Genomic DNA, 24,850 nt, shown 5'->3' on the forward strand with positions numbered 1-24,850 from the left:
TTAGGACCTAGGCCTCAATGTGGAACTTTCTAACTTTGTGAAATGAGGTGATGTGGTCCAGGATGTTAGCTTGTGACGAAACTGCCAATCGGAGCAGTTGACAAAGTTACCAATTACAGCAATCGTCCAAGTTGCTAGTTAGAATGCCCGACCAAAACATCTAATCAAGATAATTGAGCATACTGGCCTACCAATAGCAACAGGCTGTGCGCCTTTGATTCAAAACGTATTTAAGATGATTTGAGTCCATTGAAGAACAATTATAGCTTTGTGCATTTATAAGATACATTACAGGATGGTTACAGCTCATCTCGCATATTAAGTAGTTATCGCACGTTCGACGATTATGGCATCCCGGATAACAGTCGTATACCTTCATTCCTATATGCGTGCGTGCGTGGGTGTGTCTAATTTGGGAGACCTTAAGTATGTTTTGCTTATTCTTATAGCTCTCTCAATTCTCCATCATTTTCCAAATTTGTTTTGAAATTTAGGCATCGATGGGAGCCCCGTTGGATCAAATTTGGCTGCTTTCAGTGTTTTTTCTCGTGTTCCTAAGTCACTCTCCCAACTTCAAGCAGACCCATGTATCCGAGCATGTCAGTCCGAGCATTGCAATCCAAGCAGAATCAACCACTCATCGTTCGCCAACTATAAACGTACACGATAGTATTTGGATCAGAACCTAGGCCTCAACGCAAATGCAGCTAAGTTCGTGAATCGGAATTAATTGAGTGCCAATCCGTGGCTCGGGAGAGACCGAGACGTCCCTTGGAATTGAACAATTTTCTTTCGTTACCTGGATAAATATTGTGTCAATTTCTATTATTCAGGAACCAAAGATGCACATTTTTCACATTTTACTGCGTTGGGTTGAACCCGCCCCTGACCGTTTAGAAGCAACAAAAGGAATTGTGCTTACGGCTATTTCAGTTAAAGATTCTACCGCTTTAGTTATTTCGGTTAAGGATTCTGGAAGCCATTCAAAACCATCCTCTCTCCTCTCTGTTCCCTCCACGTTCCTCTGCTCTCCCTTCTCTCATTTGCCTTCCCTTCCATTGTTCTTTCGTTCAGAGCTTCTTGTTTGAGGGTTTCTCTAGTTTCTAAGCTTCTCTCCACCTTCTCACATTCCTTGGTTCCTCTTCTTGAACCCCACAGTCACAATCACAATATGGATCTCCCTTCAGATCGCTCCTCCGGCACCTCCACCTTCCAGCAGTTCATGCATCGGAGGATCTTAGCCTGCCAGCAAGACCGCAGGCTTCTCCTGCATGAGGTCCACCATCTCGAGAATCGTCTCTATGAGGTGGAGAAACACTTGGAAGAAATCAAGGTTCTTGCTCTTTTCTCTGAAGTCTCTGGATTCTTTTTGTCTTCTAATTTCCCTTTCCCCTATATCCCTATAGAGTTTTTGTTTTTCCATGATCATTTCTGGAATGATTCTGCGGTGATTGCAATAGGCTGGAACAAGAACGACCAACAGGGAGTTGTTCGAGTGTGTTAAGGACGAGGTGGACGTGGCTTGGAAGTGCGCCAAGATGAAGATGAATCTGGAGAAAGTTTTTGGGGCGCAAGAAATCCAGAAATTATGGGATACCGATGAGTCATTGATGATCGACAGCAAAGATCCTGGATCACAGGTATGACAAAAATGTTTCTTGTTCTGACTCTTCTTGATTGAAGTCTGAAATAATGATGGATTTGATTCTTCTTGATTAGCTTCTAAACATCTTGAACACAGAAATGTGCAAATTAGAGGAAAAGATACAGGAAATATTTGCTTCGTGTGATGTTGCTGGGAGCGTGACCATATAGAATTCTTTGGTCATGTTTCTACACTCTAGTGCTTTCTATATTGATTAACGTTCATATGCTGAGACAAGATGATATTGTAAGTGGTATTCTTCGAGGAGGAAAAGGGCTTCTTGAATCTGATATTACACATAATTTCTATTTGAACTTGAGGATTTTTGTCCATATTTAGGAAATCTTGTTTCTCATCGTTAATGTGCATAAAGTGAGGTAATGTTTATTCTTCCTACCCTTCTCTGTGAATCTACAACGGTCTTTGTTTGTTTGTTTCACTTCAGTTGTGAAGAAGATCATAGCTTCCAGATCCTTTGTTTAGGCCTCCAGTGATATCTATGCATTCAGAGGATTTCTATTCAAGTTTTGTCCATAATTCTTTCGTCTTGTTACTCCATTTTCAGATCTTGGTCTTCTCATCTAGTATGCCCAGAGGATTCTCATTTTATGTCATGCTTAAACTGTTAAACTTTCAAAACAAATGCATTAGATTTATAATTCTTAACAAATGTGCGAGATTGTTGTCTTTATCCCTGTAGACATATGATGCCGAGTTTCTTTGCTTACTGAATGTCAGTACGCAGTCTGTTATTCTACAATGGTATTCAATTCAAATTTCCAAATTATATAAGGCAGTTGAACAAAAAAGGATGGAAGCACCACAAAATGAGAAAGCTTAGCAATGCTAAAGGTTGGAATCTTAACTACCTTAATATGCCAGGTTGGACTATGCGCACCAAGATGACAAAGACACCAAGATGACAAAGACACAAAGGAATAAGTTTAACAAGCAATCTCTTAGACTCTGGTCATGATTTTGTTATTTGACATCCATACGATCTTAAGGAAGCTTTCTACCATACCCCTAAGGCCCACTAGAATTTGGTGATAATACTTACAGTTGATAGCCTAACAATGATTAAAGTTCAGTGGTAACTTTATAGGAATTTCATATAGAAGCATGCATGTGTATTTCTAAATTTTTTTTTCTAAACAATGCAGCAGAATAGAAAATTAAAATATTTTTTAATTTAAATCATACATGTATAAAATATAGAACACATGAATCTACTTCATATGCTGAAATTGAACATATGCTAAAATTAAATATATGATCGAATTACATACCTGTTTCGTAATTTCTTTCTTCGAATCTGAATCTGAAAGAGAAAAAATTTTTCTTAGCCGTGCAAGTATCCGGTCTCTATGGATATTTACTCAGGATCAGCCTAGAACAGTCATCTTTGGTATTGACTTTCTTCTTCCAAAACAATCATCCTGTGAATCTGAACGAAGTCTGGATCGCGATCAACTTTTTGATCTTTTTCTTGATCTTTTCTTCTCTTATTTTCTTGCTCTCCTTTTCTTGATTATAAAGCAATCAAGGTCTGAAAATTAGCCACCAAGTAGGATGCCCAAGCTCCTTTTTGGCGTGGAGATGGAGGACGCCCAACACTTTTGGGCGTTAGAACCAAAGGGGAGAAGAGAGGGAGGCATGGGGACTTTGTGGGAGGCATGGGGTTGCTGGAAATCTCATGCTTAAAGCCTTAGAGAAAATTTTTTTAAATAGATAAAAGGTTTGAATCCTATTCAAAACCAAATAGCCTCTTAATACAAGTCCTACTTGCATTAGGAATCCTTGTACTCTTAGATATTTAACCCCCTTTAGGAGATCCATGAGGCACCAACTATTGGAGCCTTTTCATCCACTTTTTCACATGCCACATGAGGCTTAGGGGATGCCCCATGCTGGTCCCACATATCCTCTATCATGTGGGCATGCCCAACTTGAGCAAATCAAGTGGTGCCCCAATGCAAACAATCAAAAAAATTGATTCAGGGTTTAAACCCTTAATACATATGATTTTAAATCCTAGGCACCCAACAATTAGAGCTCAATGAATCTATGTCATTTAGGTTATTAGCAAATAATTAACTCAAATTAATCTTATCAAAATAAGTAATTCAAATACAAAGAGAAAATTGGGTTCAACCATATACTAACAAAGTTATCCTAAACCCAATAGAATTTTTTTAAACCCAATTGAGACTTCATAAGCCCAATTGCTTATTCCAGATCTAATCCCTTTGTTGTATCACCCCATAGGTTCAATTCTATCTGGTAGTAAGATATACCATGATCTCTATCACAGTATCATTGAAATTTTTTTCAATGAATCAGAATGATTCCATTCTAACTCATCAAGAATTATCGATCCTAAACAATCTTAATGAGCTCTCACAATCCATCAATAACTCCTAACAGTATGTAGGGGCAACCTAGTAGAATTAAAAAGAATCTCAAGATGTAGTTCCCATGTGATTCAATCTCTTTATCGTAAGTCTCGACTAGATGGTAGGTTATGGATAAATCATCAAATCTCATCATCAGTCATATAATAGATTCGATTAGCTCAAATCTAATTATGATCCTCATGAAAAATTTTTTCCATCAATCATACTGCGTGGCCACAGACTCTCAGACTTAGCCTCTCAAATCTCATAGGACTACTCCTCTCTATCAAAGTTGATAGATTTCATCTAGATGCGTATCTTACTCTTACAGTGGATCAACTATCACCAACATCCACTATAAGATCTCAATAAAATTATGTTTATATATTAGTCAAACTCCAGCAGCCTCACTACGAGCAATCGTATCATTATAGGTCAAAGGACCATTCACACAACTACAGCATCGAGACTGTTAGGTATAAAATATCCTCCAGCCGAAGTTCGTGTCAGGAGTGACCCTCCAGGATTCTACCTACGTCCGACCTTTGGCGACATCTTTCCAAACTTCTCCGACGGTCGAGCCTCCGCAACGTTCCCGAGTTCTGCCGACGGATAAACCCCCACCAGTGTCGACCGGATTCTCCACGATGGACGGACTCTGTCCAAGTTTCTACGGTGGTCGACCACCTTCCAGACTCCATCCAGGCTCCTACGGGAGTCAGGATTTTTCCCCGAGCTCCAACTGCAGGTAGACTTCGTCCGAGCTCCTACGGGAGCCAGACTTCATCCCCGAACTCCGACTGAAGGTAGACTTCGTCTGGGCTCCTGTGGGAGTCGGACTTCCGCACTGAACTCCTGTTGTAGGTAGACCTCATCCGAACTTCTACAAGGGCCGGACTCTGAGCTTCTGCTATAAGCGGTCTACTTTAAATTTCTACTACGAGTGGTCCGCACCGGACTTCCACTGTAAGCCTTCACCCGAGCTTCCATTGTAGATGAATTCCTTTCGGATTTCTATTGCAGGCAGGCTTCGGCCGAGCTTCCTCGACAAATGATCCCCATCCGGGCTTCTACGGAGATCGGACTCCAATCGAACTTCTGTAGCGGACAGATTTCGGACGAACTCCTACGACATACGGACTCCAGCAGCTGGACCCCCCTAGTGGATGAACCTCTCTAGCACCGTCCGACGTCCACTGCCGGTCGACCCGCTGTCGAATTCTGCGTGAAATCGAACTTCATCTACAGAAAGCCTCTGACCGAGCTCCTACAGCAAATGACCCTCGCCTGCAGTATTAACGCCCAAGGCACCCAACGGTAGAAGGCTCGTCAGCGACATTCGAGCTCCTCTCAGATGGATAGCTACCTCTCTCCGTCAGACACCTCAACCGAGCTTCGACCGATAGGCCTGGACCCCCTGGCAGGCCACAGTAGTGGCCACGACTCTGCTCCACTCCCTGCGACGGATTCTGTGCGGCTCCACCACTCTCTGGCAAGTCGCAACAACAGACACTACTCCACTCCCCGCAACAGGCTCCACGTGGCAGGCCACGGTGATGGCCACGACTCCACTCCACTACTCTTCATAACAAACTCCTCCTGGCCCCGAACGGCCCATTACCAAGCGGTTACAAATGTCACTATCAGTCTGTTGCACCCTCCACCTATAGAAAGAGGACCCCAGATACGTTATTCTCTAAGCTCTAATTTCTATCTTGAAACTCTGCTAAAATTTTGGTTCGAGCACTCCATTCTTGTTGAGGCAGAGAACTGACTTGAGCGTCGGAGGGTCTTGCCGGAGCACCCCCAACTCCGGTTTAGACTTTCTTTGCAGGTCCCGACGGCGACCGCGACTCCCTTGACTCCAGCTTCTCCGACGTCGGCAGATTTTTGCACCAACAGGATTGGCGCTAGAGGAAGGGCCTGTGTCTTCGCAGTACCCTTGTTCTAAAAGGAGCGCTCAACAGAACCACCTCCGGTCATCTTCTCCGACATCCTCTTCTCCTTCCTCTACTAGATCTTCGCCCAATGCCTCCCCGCAAAGCATCCACTCGGTGATCCATGACCTCCGCGGCCAGATCTCAGGCTCCGACCTCACCTCCAGTTTTCCAAGCTCCTCCTCCGGTAACGGCGGTTGGCACAGAGCAATTTGACCTACTGGTTCAGTAGGTCAGAGGTCTCACTGAAGCGGTGCAGGCCATGCAGTAGCAGCAGCAGCCACAGGCGTCAGTACGACTGGAGAGAACGTTGCCGAAACTCCAAAATCCGACGGTAGGATGGGTCACTTGGGCCAGTCGCCCCGTCTTTCTCGGAAAGACAAATCCGAGGGTGGAGAGCCCTCAGTCTGATCATGATTCTACTCCTGGAAGATCTCTACATCCATTCTGCCCAGAAGACCCTTAAGACTCGCAGTCGAGAGGACTTCCTGGATCGAAGGCTCCAGGAGATGAACCGGTGGATCGAAGAACTCCACCACGCTCCCCCCGCTTATGGTGAGGATATTTGTACTAACCCTCCCTTCTCTCAAATGATCATGCAGGAATCGATCCCGCCAAACTTCAAGCTCCCTCAATTTGAAAGTTACGATGGGACTTCGGACCCAATCGACCACCTGGAGGCCTTTTGGACAATGATGCTACTCCACAGCACGCCAGATGCCATCCTGTGTCGAGCTTTCCCATCCACCTTGAAGGAAGCAGTGAGAAACTGGTACTCGATGCTGAAGTCAGGTACCATCTTTTCCTTTGATCAGATGAGCCACTAGTTTGTGGCTCATTTTGTTAGCAGCCGACGTCTCCGGAGGGGTTCGGAGTCCCTCATCAACATCAAGCAAAGAGAGGGGGAGTCCATTCGGGCTTACGTCAACCGTTTCAATGTTGTCGCATTGGAGGTCCGAAACTTGGACCAATCAGTCGCGATGGTCGCTCTGAAAGGCGGCCTTCAAAAGAACGACCTTCTATTCTTTCTGAAAAAGAAGTACCCCAGGGATTTTGCTGATTTGCTGGCTCGGGCCGAAGGGTATGCCCGAGCAGAAGAAGCCTTCAAGATGAAAGATGAGGAGACCGCGAGAGAGCGGCAGGCGGGAGACTCGAGTAAGCCCGCAGTCGAAAAAGGGCCGAGAGAAGCTCGACCACGTTCTCGAACTTCTCTCGGGTACAAGCACCCCCAGAATCCTCCCCGAGCACGCAGGCAGAGAAGCCCGGAGCGCAGGGTTCGGCGGGGCTCTCCCCCAGGAAGATTCCACAGCTACGCCCCCTCAATGCATCGAAAACCCAGGTGCTGATGGAAGTCAGAGAGCAGCTCCCAAGGCCAGAAAGGATGCGCACACACCCCAGGAAGCGCAATCCTAACAAGTTCTGCCTCTACCATCGTGACCACGGCCACGACACAGAGGAATGCATTCAACTTCGAGACGAGATCGAGGAGCTCATCTATGAGGTCGGCTCGACAGGTTCATTCGACGCCGGCCTGAGGGTAGAGAGGATCGACCAAGGGCCGTGCCGCAACTTGAGCCACCGAGGAGGGAAGAGCAGCCCGAAGATCGGCCTCCAATTGAGATCATCAACTCCATCTCTGGAGGACCTTGATGGGGAGCAGACCTTCTACAGCCCCGAGATTTGGAAAATCTGTAAATGTATTACGAACGACTTCACTTTAAATCAAGATTCCTTTCAGATTTGCACATCTTTTCCTTTTGGCATGGACTTCTAATGACAGGGGATAACCCCTTCAGACAATGAAAACAACACCTAATATGGGCAAAATCGAAAGTCCGATTATTTTAAGATCGGACGGGGGGAGAGGCCCTACAACACCCTTACGTGCCCCCACAGCCCTGTTAGGGACAGGAGGAGAATCTCGCCCTAACATGAGCAAGGTCGAAGGCCCGGTTACTTTTAGATCGGATGAGGGAGAGGCCCTACAGCGCCCATATGCGCCCCCACAGCCATGTTAGGGACAGGAGGAGAACCTCGCCCTAACATGAGCAAGGTCGAAGGCCCGGTTATTTTTAGACCGAATAGGGAGAGAGGCCCTACAGTGCTCTTACGTGCCCCCACAGTCATGTTAGGGACAAGAGGAGAACCTCGCCCTAACATGAGCAAGATCAAAGGTCCGATTATTTTTAGATCGGATGGGGGGAGAGGCCCTACAACACCCTTACGTGCCCCCACAGCTCTGTTAGGGACAGGAGGAGAACCTCGCCCTAACATGAGCAAGGTCGAAGGCCCGATTATTTTTAGACTGGATGGAGGGAGAGGCCCTACAGCGCCCATATGCGCCCCTACAGTCCTGTTAGAGACAGGAGGAGAACCTCACCCTAACATGAGCAAAGTCGAAGGTCCGATTACTCTTAGATCGGATGGGGAGAGAGGCCCTGCAACGCCCATATGTGCCCCCACAGCCCTGTTAGGAACAGGAGAAAAACCTCATCCTAACCTGAGCTGAAATCGACTGCATCAGAAATAGGGGAAGAACCTCATCCTGACACCAACTAAGGTCCGGCCATTCGAGACCTGATAAGAAAGAAGAGAACCTTCTCGACGGCCCTTCTACGCTACTACGACCCCGTAAAAGGCTAGGGAGAACCCCTGCTTAAAAGGAGGGAGATGTGAAAGAAAAGCGATGGACTACACCAATGAAAAATGAAGGCCAAACTATACCAAAGACACAAAGGACCTCATCTCCGCGAAGAAGGAGAAAGAGAAAGAGAGATCTATGGTCACGAACGAAAAGGCGAACCAACACGGCAATGGCTAGGAACCTTCAGACAATGTCGACGTCGAACAAACCAAAAAACGTAAGAAATTCGGTAATGACGACCTAATACAAAGATGAATAAGGAACCTTCGGACAACATCGATATCGAACGGGACAAAAAATGAAAGAAGTCCGACGGACGACAATTCAACATGACGCGCGGGCAAGGTAACAAAGATCTTCTTTTTATTTCGTTAGCAAAGTATGTGTTACAGAGCCCAGAATGCCAAAAAAAAATAAAACAAACAAACGGCAAAAGGAAACACATAGAAGGACGAAAGGCAAAAAGAGCCCTAAGGGGGTCCGGCTTCTTCCGACTTTGAACTTTCAGCTTCGACCCTCATTAGGGAGTGCCTTAAGCTCTCGACTTCTTCTTCCAATTCTTTCTCTCTCATTAGCATCTCCATATACCTCCGATGAAATCGTTGGCTTTCGTTCTCCGCCTCTCGGAGCCTCTTTCTCAGGACCTCAGATTCCGCCTCACGTCCTTGACTGCCTGCTGCTCGTATACCAGCTGGATCTTCAACTGCTGCAGCTCGGCCTTCTCCTCTCCAAGGGTGATAGATTGCTCTTCTATGATTTTTCTCAGGGATTGGAGTTCGTCGAGATCCCGAACAGGAGCAAGCTGAGCTCCTTCAGATAACTGCCTTTGAAGGCGGGCAACCTCGTCGGTCGTCATCCTGAGCTTCCCCCTGTATTCGTCCACCTGCTTGCACCAGCCGGCCCGGTATGCATTATAGTTCACCTCGGCATCCTGGAGCTATTGCTGAAGGTCAGAGAACTTCTTCGACCATTCTTGGTCGCAGTCAGCCCGAGTCGAAGGCCAGGATGAGCTTCCTTCCAACTGGCTGATCTTCTCCTGCACAGCCGACAGCTCCGCTCTGAGAGAGCTGATCTTGGAAGCTTGAGCCCAAGATCGGTCACTGGCGCACTTCTTATGTTCCTCAAGCTCCTTCTCAAAGTTTGCTTTTCTCCGACTGTACTCCATAATCCCCTTCACGTGGAGGTTCTGAAAGTAGGTGGCCTCCGCAGTGGCCTCAGAGTGGCTCTCCCTCAACCTGCGAAGTTCGTCCTCCATCTCCTTCGACTTTTTTGTTAAATGATGAATTTTCTTCCTCAGATGTTGGATCGTGGACTTCAGTGGAACTCCCTGTGGCAAGGGAAGCGATTCGGCAGGACGCTGTCATTGGGGGACAAAAGCGTCAAGGCACGGCTCATTGCAGAAAGAAAAAAGAAAAGAGTAGAGAAGCCCCCCATAAGGAGAAATCTAATTTTATTGATTGAATATTTCTTAAAGACAAAAGGAAAAAAAATCACAGTAAAAGAAAAATACAAAGACAGAGGTCTCAGACCTCCGGAGTAGGAGTTAGGGAGCTCGGTGTTCTTGGAAGGGGGGCTGCGGTGGCAGCGGCAATAGGAGAGGGCCCGGCTTCATCTTCGGATGCCTCATCCAAAAAGCTGAGGCCGAACTCGAAAAATTTTTTGACCATCTTCTCTTGGCAGAGCTCGAACCCTTTGATGAATGCATCTTGGCCGAACTTGACATTCAGGTCCCTCATCTCTGCAGAGGCCTTGAACTCCTCCACCGCTTGGACCCTGGCCTCTGAGATCAGAACCAAAATCTGCTCCGTCAAATTTATGACCTCGGCCTCCGCCTTCATCACCATCTCCTCCAAGGCCTGCTTTTCTTTCTCAAGGGCCTCTTGGAGGTTGGCCACCTCGACAGCCTTTTCCTTGAGGTGGGCGGCTTCAGCTCGGCGACCCTCCTTCACCTGGATGGCATCCCTCCTCACCCAGTTCATCACCTCGATGTTGGCAAGGAGCTGGTGCCCGATCTGCAAAGGCGGCCAGGAGGTCAGACTAAAAGTTGAGAAGTTAGTTAAATGAAGGAGCGAGGAGAAGGAGGAAAGTGAATCTGTTTACCTCGAGAAAGGACCCTAGGGAGTCCCAAACCCACTGTTCGGGATCGGCACGAACGATCCTCTGGATGACTTCGGACAGGATACAACCATCGACCAGTCGCTTTATTAGGTCCCTGTCATTAAAGGGATTCTCCACCGGCTCTTCTTCAAAATTGTGGGACTCTTCGATGGCGGCTCGACGGTCGCTCACCCTACGGGCCACTGTCTTCCTTCTCCTCCCCCTCTCAACCCCTGGCACCTCCTTGAAGCGGGCCCCCGAAGTGGGAACCTCAGTAGGAGAACTCCTTGAAGAGGCTCGGGGAGCCGGAGGCTCGGCGTCTGAAGGAACATCGACCGTGAGAGCCGCCTGGGCAGGCGTGGTCGAGCTCGTTTCCTCCATTCTGGCCTTCTTTACCGACCCGGAGGCCGCAGCACCTTTTCTTTTGTGAACCTTAAAGCCCCTGGCAAGCATCCGTGCTGCTTCGACGTCCATTCCTGAAAAAAAAAAAAAAGAAGAGAGAGAAAAAGAGATTAGCAATGGGGTGAAAAAGGAAGAGGTGACGTGCAGTCAAAAAAAAAAAAAAGAGGAGAAGAGAAGAAGAAAAGAAGAAGAAAGGAAAGATGGAATACTCGCAGGATCCAGGGGACTCAAGCCGATGTTGAATAGAAACTGCTCCTTCAGAAGGTTGGGAAGGGAAGGAGTTGGATAACTAAGAAGCTTTCGGACGGCCTGAAGGTCGTCCTCCCCCAAGCTAGGAGCTCGGTGGACAGAGTCCCTCAGGGAGCCCCAAGGGGGCAATCCCAGCTTTAAGTTCGGACATCGGACGTAGAGGTACTTCTCCTTCTAGTTATGGATAGAAGAGGGAGCACCTTTCAGCAACCCCTTCTTGCCGAATTGGGGGGAGAAGTACCACCAGTTCTTTACCGAGGGGTGGCGCTTGAAGGTGTAAAAATACCTAAACAAAGAAAGAGATGGCTGAACTTCGACTACGTGGCAAAGGGAGAGGAACCCTATCAAAAACCTAAAAGAATTCGGTGCGACTGAAGCTAAAGAAATGTCTAGAAAATGAAAAAGAGCGACGACGAAGGGCGGAAGCAGAAGCTGGAGCCCAGCGCGGAAGGCCTCCTGGTACAGGCAGAAACGGTCAGGTGGGGGGGTGCTAGCCCGATCGGCAAGATCGGAAAGCTCCAGATCGTACTCCGGAGGAACTCCATACTGAACCTTTATCAGTAAAAGTTCATCTGGAGTTAGAGAACAGGAAATGATGCCCGACGCAAAAATCGGACGAGGCCCAGCCCTAGATGTGGGTTCATCTACAATATGAGGGTTCTGGGGGACTGAGGCAGACGAGCTCCCGAAACCGCTAGAGGCGGAGGTGCTAGAAGACATTTCAAGCAAGAACCCTAAAAATCCCGAAGAGATTAGGCAAAATAAGAGCCGAAAGGTTCGTGGGGGACCTAACAAGAGGAATGCAGTAGAAGAAAAATGGAGGAGAAGGGGTACCTAGATGGCAAGAGAAGGAACGAAAGTTCTGGGACTAACCTAAGTGGCTCTGAAGGATGCAGAGGCACAGGGACAGGGATGACTCGAAGAACACCTAGGGCCAAAACAGACGCCAAGGAAGGTCAGGGCTCTCGGAGAGAAGGCGGGCACCAACAGGACTTTCAGGCAGAATGAAACTCCTGGAGGCGGAAAGGCGGGTTTAAATAGACCCTGAGATCCGACGCTATAATGATCGCAGATCTTCCCAGGCCGACCCATGTTCGCCACGTGTCCCACTCGCCATAGCAAGCGGCTAAAAGTGGTTGATAGCTGACAAAGCCATTACTGCACCGTACCTGGGACAATGCTCCAGCGAGAATTTCGAAAGCTCTCTTCGGATCGCCCTGATTTGAAAAGACTCCAGCACGTGTGCATTAAATGCCTGGATCTCCGAGGGCGGTCGTGCACAGAATTCAAGGGGACAACTTCGGCTGTAAAAATTTCTTTGTACTTTCTTCATTCGAAACTCGAACTCGAAAGTAGGGGGACTGGTGTTGGGTATAAAATACCCTCCAGCCGAAGTTCGTGTCAGGAGTGACCCTCTAGAGATTCTACCGACGTCCGACCTTTGGCGACATCTTTCCGAACTTCTCTGGCAATCGAGCCTCCACAACGTTTTCGAGTTCTGCCGACGGATAAACCCCCACCAGTGTCGACCAGATTCTCCACGACAGACAGACTCCATCCAAGTTTCTACGGTGGTCGACCACCTTCTAGACTCCATCCAGGCTCCTACGGGAGTCGGGCTTCTTCCTCGAGCTCCAACTGTAGGTAGACTTCGTCCGAGCACCTACAGGAGTCGGACTTCGTCTCCGAACTCCGACTGAAGGTAGACTCCGTCCGGGCTCTTACGGGAGCCGGACTTCCGCCCTGAACTCTTGTTGCAGGTAGACCTCATCCGAACTCCTACAAGGACCGGACTCTGAGCTTCTGCTATAAGCGGTCTACTTTAAATTTCTACTACGAGTGGTCCGCGCTGGACTTCCACTGTAAGCCTTCACCCGAGCTTCCATTATGGATGAATTCCTTTCGGATTTCTATTGCAGGCAGGCTTCGGCCGAGCTTCCTCGACAAATGATCCCCATTCGGGCTTCTACGGAGATCAGACTCCGACCGAACTTTTGTAGCAGACAGATTCCGGATGAACTCCTACGACACACGGACTCCAGCAGTCGGACCCCCCCAGCGGATGAACCTCTCCAGTGCCGTCCGACGTCCACTGCCGGTCAACCCACTATCGAATTCTGTGTGAAACCGAACTTCATCTACGTAAAGCCTCTGACCGAGCTCCTACAGCAAATGGCCCTCGCCTGTAGTATTAACTCCCAAGGCACACAACAGTAGAAGGCTCGCCAGCGACATCCGAGCTCCTCTTAGATGGATAGCTACCTCTCTCCGTCAGACACCTCAACCGAGCTTCGGCCGATAGGCCTGGATCCCCTGGCAGGCCACAGTAATGGCCATGACTCTGCTCCACTCCCTGCGATTGATTCTGCGCGGCTCCACCACTCTCTGGCAAGTCACGACAATGGACACTGCTCCACTCTCCGCAACAGGCTCCACATGGCAGGCCACGGTGATGGCCACGACTCCACTCCACTACTCTTCATAACAAACTCCTCCTGGCCCCGAACGGCCCACTACCAGGTAGTTACAAACGTCGCTATCAGTCTGTTGCACCCTCCGCCTATAAAAAGGGGACCCCAGATACGTTATTCTTTAAGCTCTAATTTCTATCTCGAAACTCTACTAAAATATTTGTTCGAGCACTCCATTCTTGTTGAGGCAGAGAACTGACTTGAGCATCGGAGGATCTTACCGGAGCACCCCCAACTCCAGTTTAGACTTTCTTTGCAGGTCCCAACGACGACCGCGACTCCCTCGACTCCAGCTTCTCCGACGTCGGTGGATTTTTGCACCAACTGAGACGATCACTGATGATCAAGTAGAAATCTAAGTGATCTCTCGTATGATCACACTTAGTACTAGTTGTTCTCTAACAATTATCCGTACTCGTCGCTCAGTATCTCTATACTGTAGATCAGAGACTCATCTATCTCAAAAGAAGCGATCTATACGTCAGTCTATCTGGATCGATTATCATCCTCATGATGATACTATGATCGAGAGCATTTTAAATTTTTTACATGCTTTTAATTCTCAATACTTTAAGAATATCTATCGAAATATTAATTCCATGGATGATTCAAGGACATATCACTTTTGAATAAAAATTAAACTTATCCTTTTGTTATTCAAATCAATATTTTAAGTATAAAATTATGCCTTAGATTTATTATAATGTGTCAGCCATATTAGTTTCTAGGACATACATCTAACAATCTTCCACTTGGACTAAAGTCAATTGGCCACTAATCTAGGTCCCATCTTCTTAAGGTAGATTTTCATCTTTGGCTGGCTTAATTACTTTGTCAACGGATCGCCACATTATCCGTGGAGTCTACTCTTCGCACCTTGACATATTTTTTTTCAAGATAGTTGCGTATGATATGGAACCATCGCTCGATGTGCTTTAATTTCTGATGAGACCTCGGCTCTTTAACTAGTACTATGGTTCCATTGTTATCATAATAAAGTAGTATGGCATTCGATGTTATAACGCCAAGCTTTACAATGAACTTCTTAAACCAGAGGCCTTCTTTTGCAGCATCCGAAGCAGCGACATATTTAGCTTCTGTGGTCGAATCCGCTATGATGGGTTACTTGAAACTCTTCTAGCTGACTGCGCCACTATTACATGCGAACACATATCCTGACGTAGACTTTCTATCATCAGGATCAGACATGAAGTCTGAATCAGTATACCCCTCAACTCGTAACTCAGAATCTCCTCCAAAGATCTACAATAAATTTTTAGTTCTTCTTAAGTACTTAAGGATATTCTTCACAGCTATTTAGTGCTCCTTATCTGGATTTGATTGATATCTGCTCGTGACACTTACAGTAAAGATAATATCAGGTCGTGTACACAGCATAGCATACATGAAGCTCCTTATGGTCGAGGCTTAAGGAATCTTACTCATGCACTAAACTTCCTCAGATGTGGTCGAACACATCTTCTTGAAAAGATGAATCCCATGCCTAATAGGTAAGAGTCCTCTTTTAGAGTTTTTCATGCCGAATCTCTTTAGCATTTTTTCTATGTACAATTTTTGTGACAGACCTAGTATCCTTTTAGATCTATCCCTATAAATCTTTATTCCAAGAATATAGGATGCTTTCCTTAAGTTTTTCATAGAAAATTTCTTGGACAACTATCTTTTAACTATGGTCAGCATGGAAATATCATTTCTAATGAGGAGAATATCATCCACGTACAATACGAGGAATGTTATTATACTCCCACTGATCCTCTTATATATACAAGGTTCTTCTTCATTCTTGATGAAACCAAATGGTTTGATTACATCATCAAAATAAAGATTTCAACTTTAAGAAGGTTGCTTTAATCCATATATGGACCTTTGTAGCTTGCAGACTCGATGATCATCATCACCAGATATGCAACCCAAAGGCTACTCTATATAAATATCTTCCTCAAGATATCCATTCAGGAAAGCAATTTTCACATCCATCTATCAGATTTCATAATCATAATAAGCTGCAATAGCAAGCAGAGTGTGGATGGATTTCTGTATGGCTACGGATGAGAAGATTTTCTGATAGTCAATGCCTTCACGTTGACTATAATATTTTGCCATGATTATAGGTCTCTACCTTACCATCTGTACCTATTTTTTTTTGTAGATCTATTTATACCCAATGGGTATTATACCCTCGGGTGGATCCACCAAAGTCAATACTTGGTTTGAGTACATTGAGTTAATTTCAAACTTCATTGCATCTAACCATTTCTCAAAATCGATGTTAGACATCACCTTGTCAAAAGTATTAGGATCATCACCATGACTTTTATCTTCCATAAAAAATATTTTCTGTACTTCCTCTATAAGCATACCCATGTACTTTTCAAAAGGATGAAAGATCCTGCTAGATCTATAAGGTGGTGGAGGAACATTAACTACTAGCTCATGAATAATGGGTTCCTGAGGATCCATAGCCCTTTACTTTTCAGAGACCTTCTCATCAAGCTCAACTAACCTCTCACTGTCACCATCTTGGATAAACTATTTTTTTAGGATATAGCATTCCGACTCACAATCACATTGTGATCTTGTGAAAAGTAGAAGTAGTATCCCACTGATTCTTTGGATACCTAATAAAATGAGCTATTACAAATCTATCCTCTAATTTATCAACCATCTATCTCTTGACATAGGTCAGACATCCCCAAGTCTTAAGATAATCTAGACTCTGTTTCTTACTATGTCATATCTCATATGGTGTGGTAGTAACGAATTTTGATGAAATCTTATTCAATAAATAAATTATAGTTAATAAAGCATGTCTCCAAAAATATAAAGATAAATTAGTGAAGCTCATCATGGATCTGGCCATATCTAATAGAGTCTTATTCCTCCTTTCGGATATCCCATTGAGCTGAGATGTTCTAGGAGGAGTCCATTGAAAGACTATACCGTTGTCCTTAAGATATCTAAAAATTTTTGACTAAAATATTCACTTTCTTGATCAAATCAAAGAACCTTAATGAATTTGTTTGTTTGAATTTTTCTACTTTATTTTTTAATTTTTTGAACTTTTCAAAAGCTTTAGACTTGTATTTCATTAGATACACATACCCATACCGTAACAGATCATCGGTAAAGATGATGAAGTAGTTATAACTATCTCTAGCCTGCACATCAAATGGTCCACACACATTTGTGTGTACCAGGATAAGTAACTCAATAGCTCTTTCTTCATGTCCCACAAAGGGTAACTTGGTCATTTTTTTTCGAAAGTAAGATTCATAAGCTAGGTATGACTCTGAAACAAAAGAGCCAAAGATCTCATCCTTTTTTAGTTTATTTATCCTATCCTCTCCAATATGGCTCAGTCTATAATGCCACAAGTATTTTTGATTAATTTTATCTCTAGATCTCTTTTGACTAATGGCACTCACTACTTGCTCGTTTAGATTCACATTTGCATCAATATGTAAGTGATAAAGACTGTCAATTAAAAGACCACATGCAATCAATTTATTTTATAAATAAATAGAATAAAAATTTTTATTAAAATTAAAATCATCCTGTGCTAGTACAAACATGAAAATCAAATTTCGACTAGCTATAAAAATAAAATAATAGTCTTTTAAATCTAATCTAAATTCTGATGGTAATCGAAGAGGATAAGTATCAACAGCTTTTGTAGTAACTTTTGCTCCATTACCGATCTGAAGGATCATGTCACTTTCAACCTCCTACTTTCTATGAAACCCCGCATTGAAGTACATATATGAGCACTCGAATCAGAGTTCAATACCTAACTAAAAGTAGAAGAAACCGTAAGGTTAGATTCAATTATGAACATACTTTCTGAAGGTTTGTCATCCTTTTTGATCTTCAAGCTTTCCAGATAGAGTAGACAATTCCTCCTCCAATGGCCTTCAGCATCATAGTAGAAATACTTTTTCTTTGCTTCAGCCTTCTTCGGAATATCCTTCTTTGGTTTGCTCTCTTTCTTCTGCTTCTTCATGAATTTATTCTTCTTCTTCCAATCAGACTTTCTCTTGGATGAAAAAGTCTACTCCACAGTGAGAACAGTACCCTTTGAACTCTTCAAAATTCTCTCAGTAGTGATCAACATATTAATCAGTTCGGATATAGTGTAATCCAGTTTGTTCATATAAAAATTTATAATAAATTGACCATATGAATTTGTAAGGGATTGAAGGATCAAATTCATTTGGAATTTCTTTTACATATCAAGCCCAAGCTTTTCAAGCTCCTTAATGTCCTTGATCACTGTTATACAGTGCTCATGGACTGACTGTCCTTCACGCATCTTCAGATTGAAGAATCTTTTGGATACTTCGAAACATGCTGTGCGGCTCTGCTTACCATACAACTCTTGTAGGTAAGTGATCATAACCCTGACAGTGGATATATGCTCATGCTGGCTCTGCAACTTGTTTAACATGGAAGCTGGCATATAGTACTTAACCTGACTGTCTTCATCCGTCCACTTTTTATATGATATTCTTTGCTCAGTAGTAGGATAGTTTGGTAACACTAGGGGTTCCTGATCAAGTACATGGCTTAATTTTTTAAAAATCAGGACAATCCTGAGGTTTCTAAGTTAGTCTTTGAAATTGATTTCGATTAAATGATTGGACTCAAGGATGCGGGCTAGAGGATTTGAAGCTGACATGGTTAAACTGTGAGAGTAGAGATTCAAATTAAATTTTTGTACTTTAAATTTGTATTTGTTCTAGGGACTTTAAGAAGCAAACAATGACTTCCATTTTTTTTTCAGATCCATCCACTCTTCGGGTGGGAAGCGAAAATTCTAACACAACAACTGAATTTCTAGTGGCTGTTGTGGTCCCATCGATGTCATGCACCTCATCTAATAGTTATTGATAATACGCACACCGATGCATGGACAACTCTTTGCCTAGATACTTCTCTAAGTATATTATAGCGACTTGATCTCAAAGTTATATAGGCTCATCTAACAGTTATTGACTACACTCCTTAGTTAAATTCGACCCACCATTTACAAGCAAGTACAAAGCCATCATTGGATCCCTTATCTAACAATTATTGGGCCTAACCCTATTTTTACCCTAGAGCAACTCTTTGCTAATAGAGTAGTTGCGTGTTTTCGGTATAACTGAACCACTGTGATCAGTTGAGAACAATCAACACCAGTACCACACCCGCACATCTACAACGGTGGAAGATCTATGGACTTAATATTTATGGAGAGATTTAGGTTTAGATCTCATCTAATCAATCATCATATGACTGATCTAATTGGCATGGGCTAAATCAAACTGCCAAGTAACCTTATTCAAGACCCAATCATCCAAATTGGCAAGATAAGTAGAGATCGGTAAAGTCCCCTCGGTGCTTTCCTTAAATATCAAAAAATTGATCAGATCAATAAATAGAATCAATTAAATAACCATCTCTTAATTACTTATCTTAGATATCAATAGATTAATTAGTCCAAATAGGTTAGCTCAAGTGAATCAGACTCAAGCCATCGAGCCAAATTAGATCCTTAGGTTAATCGATTCTATATATGGGATTTAATCGATTTGATCAACAATAATTGTATGATCTTAAACTTAATTGACTTTAATTCTAATTAATACTTGACTCGATTTGATCAATTACTTAATCAAATTAGATCCATTATGTTCAAATCAAAAATCCTAGATGTAATCTAATTACATGACCTAATTTTTGATTTATCCATGACCAAAATTTTCATGCATAAACACAAGTTTCAGATTCTAAAATTAAATTTTAGATCTAAATTTTTTATATGAAAGATAAATTTTAAATTATAAAATTAATTTTCAGATTTAACATACAACTATATATCTCAAATATGTATGTAAATTCAGATCTAAATAAAAATTCAGATCATAACATAATTTCATATATCTTATATATAAATTATGAATTATATTGAAACTAATTTTTAGATCTAAATATGTAATCATATATCTTATCTATGAATCATAAATTAGGTTAAAATAATTTTCAGATTTATGCATGCATCTATATATCACATATACATGAATTAGAATCTTATCTAAAATAATTTTTAGATCTATGCATATCTTCACATATCGAATATACGAATTGAAATTAAATCTGAAATAAATTTTAGATTCAAAGCAATCATATATACATCTCATGTATCAAAAAAATTTAGATTTTGAAACTCTTTTTTTAAAATATGTATGTTAATTTCATGTATATGAAATTCGTGGCTCTGATATCACTGTAGAAATTTTGTGTTGGGGCATGCATGTGTGTTTTAAATTTTTTTTCTAAATAATATAGTAAAATAAAAAATTAAAATATCTTTTAATCTAAATCATGCATGCATAAAATATAAAATATGTGGATCTACTTTAAATGTTGAAATTGAACACATGCTGAATTTTATGCTGAAATTAAATATGTAATCAAATCAAATATATGTTTCGTAATTTTTTTTTTCGAATCTGGATCTACAAGAGAGTAGGTTCTTTCTTAGCTGTGCAAGTGCTGGCCTCTACGAATATCTACTTAGGATCAGTCTGGAACAGTCCTCTTAGGTGTTGATCTTAGACTGCTTTAAATAAGCAAAAGATTTGAATCCTATTCAAAACCAAATAACCCGTTAATACAAATCCTACTTGCATTATGAATCCTTGTATATTTGTCCCTGTTTAGGAGATCCATGAGGCACTAACTATTGAAGCTTTTTTATCCACTTTTTTACATGCCACATGGGGCTTAAGGGATGCCCCATGCTTGTCCCACACGCCCTCTATCATGTAGGCATGCCTAACTCGATCAAATCGAGTGGTGCCCCAATGTAAGCAATCAAAAAAATTAATTAAGAGTTTAAACCCTTAATGTATATGATCCTAAATCTTAGGCAACCAATAATTGGAGCCCAATAAATCTAATTTATTTAGATTATTAGCAGATAATTAACTCGAATTAATCTTCTCAAAATAAGTAATTCAAGAGAAAATTTGGTTCGACCATGTGCTAGCAAGATTATCCTAAATCTAATAGAATTTCTCTAAATCCAATTGAGACTTCATAAGTTCAATTGCTTATTCCAGATCTAATCTTTTTGTTGCGTGATCCTATAAATTCAATTCTATCTGATAGTGAGATATACCATGGTCTCTATCATAGTATTATTGAAACTCTTTTCAATGGGTTGAAATGATTTCACTCTAACTCATCAAGGATTGTTGATCATGAGCAACCCTAATGAGCTCTTACAATCCATCAGTCACACCTAGTAGTATATAGTGACAATCAAGTAGAATTGAAAAGAACCTCAAGGTGCAGTTTACATATGATTCAGTCCCTCTATCATGACTCTCGACTAGATGACAGTCATAGATAAATCGTCAAATCTCATCATCAGTCATATAATAGATTTGATTAACTCAAGTCTAATTGTAATCCTCATGAAAATTATTTTCTATCAATCACACTGCTGTGGCCACAGACTCTCTGACTTAGCCTCTCAAATCCATAGAACTACTCCTCTCTATCATGATCGATAGATTCCATCTAGATGCGCACCCTACTCCTATAGTAGATCAATTGTCACCAACATCTACTACAAGATCTCAATGAAATAATATTTATATGTTAGTCAAACTCCACCAATCTCACTACAAGTAATCGTATCATCGCAGATCAAAAAACCATTCACACAGCTATAGCATCGAGACGATCACTAACGATCGAGTAGAAATCCAAGTAATCTCTTATATGGTCATATTCAGTACTAGTTGTTCTTTAACAATTATCCGCACTCGTTGCTCAGTGTCTCTACACTGTAGATCAGAGACTTATCTACCCCCAAGGGAGTGATCTATGCACCGATTTATTCGGATCGATCACTGTCCTCATGATGATACTATGTCCGGAAGTATTTAAAAATTTTATATATGCTTCTATTCTTAACACTTTAAGAATATATATCGAAATATTAATTCCATAGAGATTCAAGGAAATATCACTCTTGAATGAAAATTAAACTTATTCTTTTATTGATCAAATCAATGTTTTAAGTACAAAATTGTGTCTTAGATTGATTACAATGTGTCAGCCGTATTGGCTTCTAGGATATACATCTAACAAACTTTGCATTATATCGCGATGTGTCATAGGTGGTGATCTAACTCCAAAAATTCTGCCAAGCCCTACCTAGGAAGATAATATGGCATTGACATTGTGAAATGTGGGAAATAAAGTTATATTAGCTAAAATTTTCTACATCTGGTTCTGCACTTACTATGGATTCCTTTCTTTATCTTACTCCTCCAACTGCTTCCTGCAATATATACTAAAGTGCCTTCTTCCCTGTTCCTGCAACAGAATCTTGATTCAGGTGACTAAGTATAGGATGGGTCACATGAATTGCAATTGTCCACTAAGGGGTCGAAAGATAGATATATGGTGACAAAAGCAGTCAGTTTATCTAACAGATGACAATTGAAGAAATTCTTACGGCAAACTAGTGCAGCCTGGTTGAGTTCTAAACTTGCATGGCTTCTTGTTGATAGAATAATTAGCAAAAAATTGGTTCCAGAAATTACAATGAAGAATGGTGATAAGTTACATGGGTTAAGATTGTCCTCAATTCTATAATAGTAATGACTAAGGAACAAGCTCAGCATGTTGCTCCTAATAAACTTTAAAGAGCATCTAATTTTATAATCACTTGTAGCTGGTTGTGAGATCTCACTGTTCAAATGATACAGAACTTGTCTGAATAAAAGAAAATGGCCTTATTGTGTCCATTCCATTAAGCTACAAGATATAGCAACATCTTAACTAGTTAATTCTTGGTACAAAAATAAATGCCTCAGTATATTACTTGTTAGGTAGCAAGGTATGCACTCTAGATTCTTGACCTGATTTGTGGTTACATATTACATGATAATTACAGACCATGTTTGACCATGTTTCTTTCTATACCTATTCTCCTAAATTAGTTCTATGTCTAGGCATTCAACTTTTTTTAGTGCTATAAATCTACTTTATTGTTCACGTTGCATTGTAAATTCAAAAAAAAGATTGAATCTTTATTTCTAGGAACCAAGGTCATTATAGACTCTAAGTTCAGGTTGGTGACCGGCATCCAGATCATTGATTACTTCTGTTGATTGATAGTATTTCTTTTTACGAATAGTTCTGTCACTTGTTAATGTAATGCAATTTTACAATTTCTATAGAATTTTGTAAATATATTGGGTTCTTTTGGTAGTTGAAATTTTTATCGATCCTCTAGTCAGATTAGATTGAAGATAAATTCCACTTAGTCCTAAATTTGATATAGTTCTTTAAGGCATGACCATTGTGTTTATTAGTCTTGAATGCTGTTTTTTGTTTATATACATTCTAAGTCTTATAGATTTAGTAAACATGAAATTTTCTTCATTTCTCTTAATTTAATTATGTAGTTTCTGTTTTGTTTTATAGCATTGACCCAATAAACATCGAAATTTAGCATTTATTCACTCGTCTTTCTCAACCTCTTTCTCTTCTTCTCCATTATAAGTTTGTGTTAAATTTACTTGAAGATTTCTGCACTATTCAGTCTACAGATATGGTTGCTAAGGTTGAACGCTTGCTAAAGAATCTGGAAAGCACCGGAATGGACCTTAAGTTACCTGAAATGCTGGTAAGAGTATGGAGGAACTCTTCCTTTTGCTCCATCTTAGAAAATATAGACTAACATATTTGTTTTGTTAAAGGTCAACGAACTCGCTGAAGGAAGTAAGAGCTATCCTGATGTAGTGGAATCCAGTAAGATGCCACCAGGTATCTGAAAGCGAACACTCTGCAATTGCTTCTGTTATTCTGAGGAGAGAAAAAATATGTTAACATATTTGAAGGTTGACTATCTGTGAATTTGATTTAGAGTTGTCAATTATTTTTCCGTATGCATCTATGATTCACATCTTATTTAGTCATGCATGCGGGTGTTGTATTTTCCTTGCTAAAATTTGCTAGATACTTGGACATAACTATGGGGTTGATTATTACCTGCATTAGCGTCAGTAGGGTTAAATTCTTGTACTCTCACTAGACTTCCCACTTCATTATATCAAATGCTTATCCCTTCTAGCACCTATGAGTTGCCTTGAGTGCCGCATCAAGTGCTTAAATTTTGTTGTCCTAGCATGGCTCCATTATCAGATGTGAAGTACTAAACCTTGAGTGCCGACCACTAGTCACTAGATTATGTATAGTATCATCTGTCAGAGTCAATTTGCATGAGTTACTGACTGAATATATCGTGTATAAGCATGGGTCATAGTTGATCAATGGGTGGCTTTTATCGGTCATATTTAACATGATACAACCAAGACATTGCAACTCACCCTCCTAGGCTACCAGCACTTTGTGGCTATTAACTAGTTGATTAGGAATCAGGGTTGGCTTGGTATTCTGGTTTCTGGTTTCCAGTCCTCTTATCACTTTGGAATGACTGTGACTTGTCATCTAATGCACTTAACATTTCCACTGATATCTGTTTATGTTTAACTAAGACGAGGAATGAAATTAAGATTAGAAAAAGGCTGTACTAATCTCTGGTCTTCTGTTCTTGTAGTCTGCGTTGCTTACCAGTTGATAAATGAGTCAAAATTTTCCTTGTCTAACTTAATTCTTTGTCTAATGGGTTTGCAGGGAGAGCAAAATCAAGCTTAGAAAAGATCAAATTCGACTGAAATGGGAATTGAACCATTATGGCAGATTTAATGACTGCTATTCTTAGTTTCTCACCTCTCTGACATGATTTCTCCGGAAGTGAAATGTCACTGGTATTCTGATTTGGCGTCTTATTGTGTCATCATGAGATCTTGGTTCTGCAGCTCTTCAAATGATGCCTATATTTTGTTAGTGTTTCTTGTAAAATGTTGATTGTTCATTTGGTTCAGTTTTTTTACAATTTGTACAGAAGAATGAGGAAGAAATTA

General features: G+C 41.8%; 1 protein-coding gene across 1 annotated transcript; it reads left to right on the plus strand.

The window, feature by feature from the left end:
* The first annotated feature begins 1,171 nt into the window (after positions 1 to 1,171).
* On the plus strand, positions 1,172 to 24,601 carry LOC105035772 (uncharacterized). The gene is made up of 5 exons (XM_010911465.1): positions 1,172 to 1,333; positions 1,461 to 1,640; positions 23,467 to 23,550; positions 23,624 to 23,690; positions 24,561 to 24,601. Exons 1-5 carry the CDS (start codon positions 1,172 to 1,174, stop codon positions 24,599 to 24,601), a joined length of 534 nt encoding a protein of 177 aa, XP_010909767.1.
* The last annotated feature ends 249 nt before the right edge of the window (positions 24,602 to 24,850 follow it).

The sequence above is a fragment of the Elaeis guineensis genome, chromosome 4 (genome assembly GCF_000442705.2).
Source record: "Elaeis guineensis isolate ETL-2024a chromosome 4, EG11, whole genome shotgun sequence".
Taxonomy (NCBI): domain Eukaryota; kingdom Viridiplantae; phylum Streptophyta; class Magnoliopsida; order Arecales; family Arecaceae; genus Elaeis; species Elaeis guineensis.

What these genes read in the sequence shown, in the direction of transcription:
- LOC105035772 (XM_010911465.1), top strand. Translation starts at nt 1,172, where the DNA reads ATGGATCTCCCTTCAGATCGCTCCTCCGGCACCTCCACCTTCCAGCAG. An exon ending in AACACTTGGAAGAAATCAAG is followed by an intron (nt 1,334 to 1,460) that starts GTTCTTGCTCTT and finishes TGATTGCAATAG; the next exon opens with GCTGGAACAAGAACGACCAA. An exon ending in ATCCAGTAAGATGCCACCAG is followed by an intron (nt 23,691 to 24,560) that starts GTATCTGAAAGC and finishes ATGGGTTTGCAG; the next exon opens with GGAGAGCAAAATCAAGCTTA.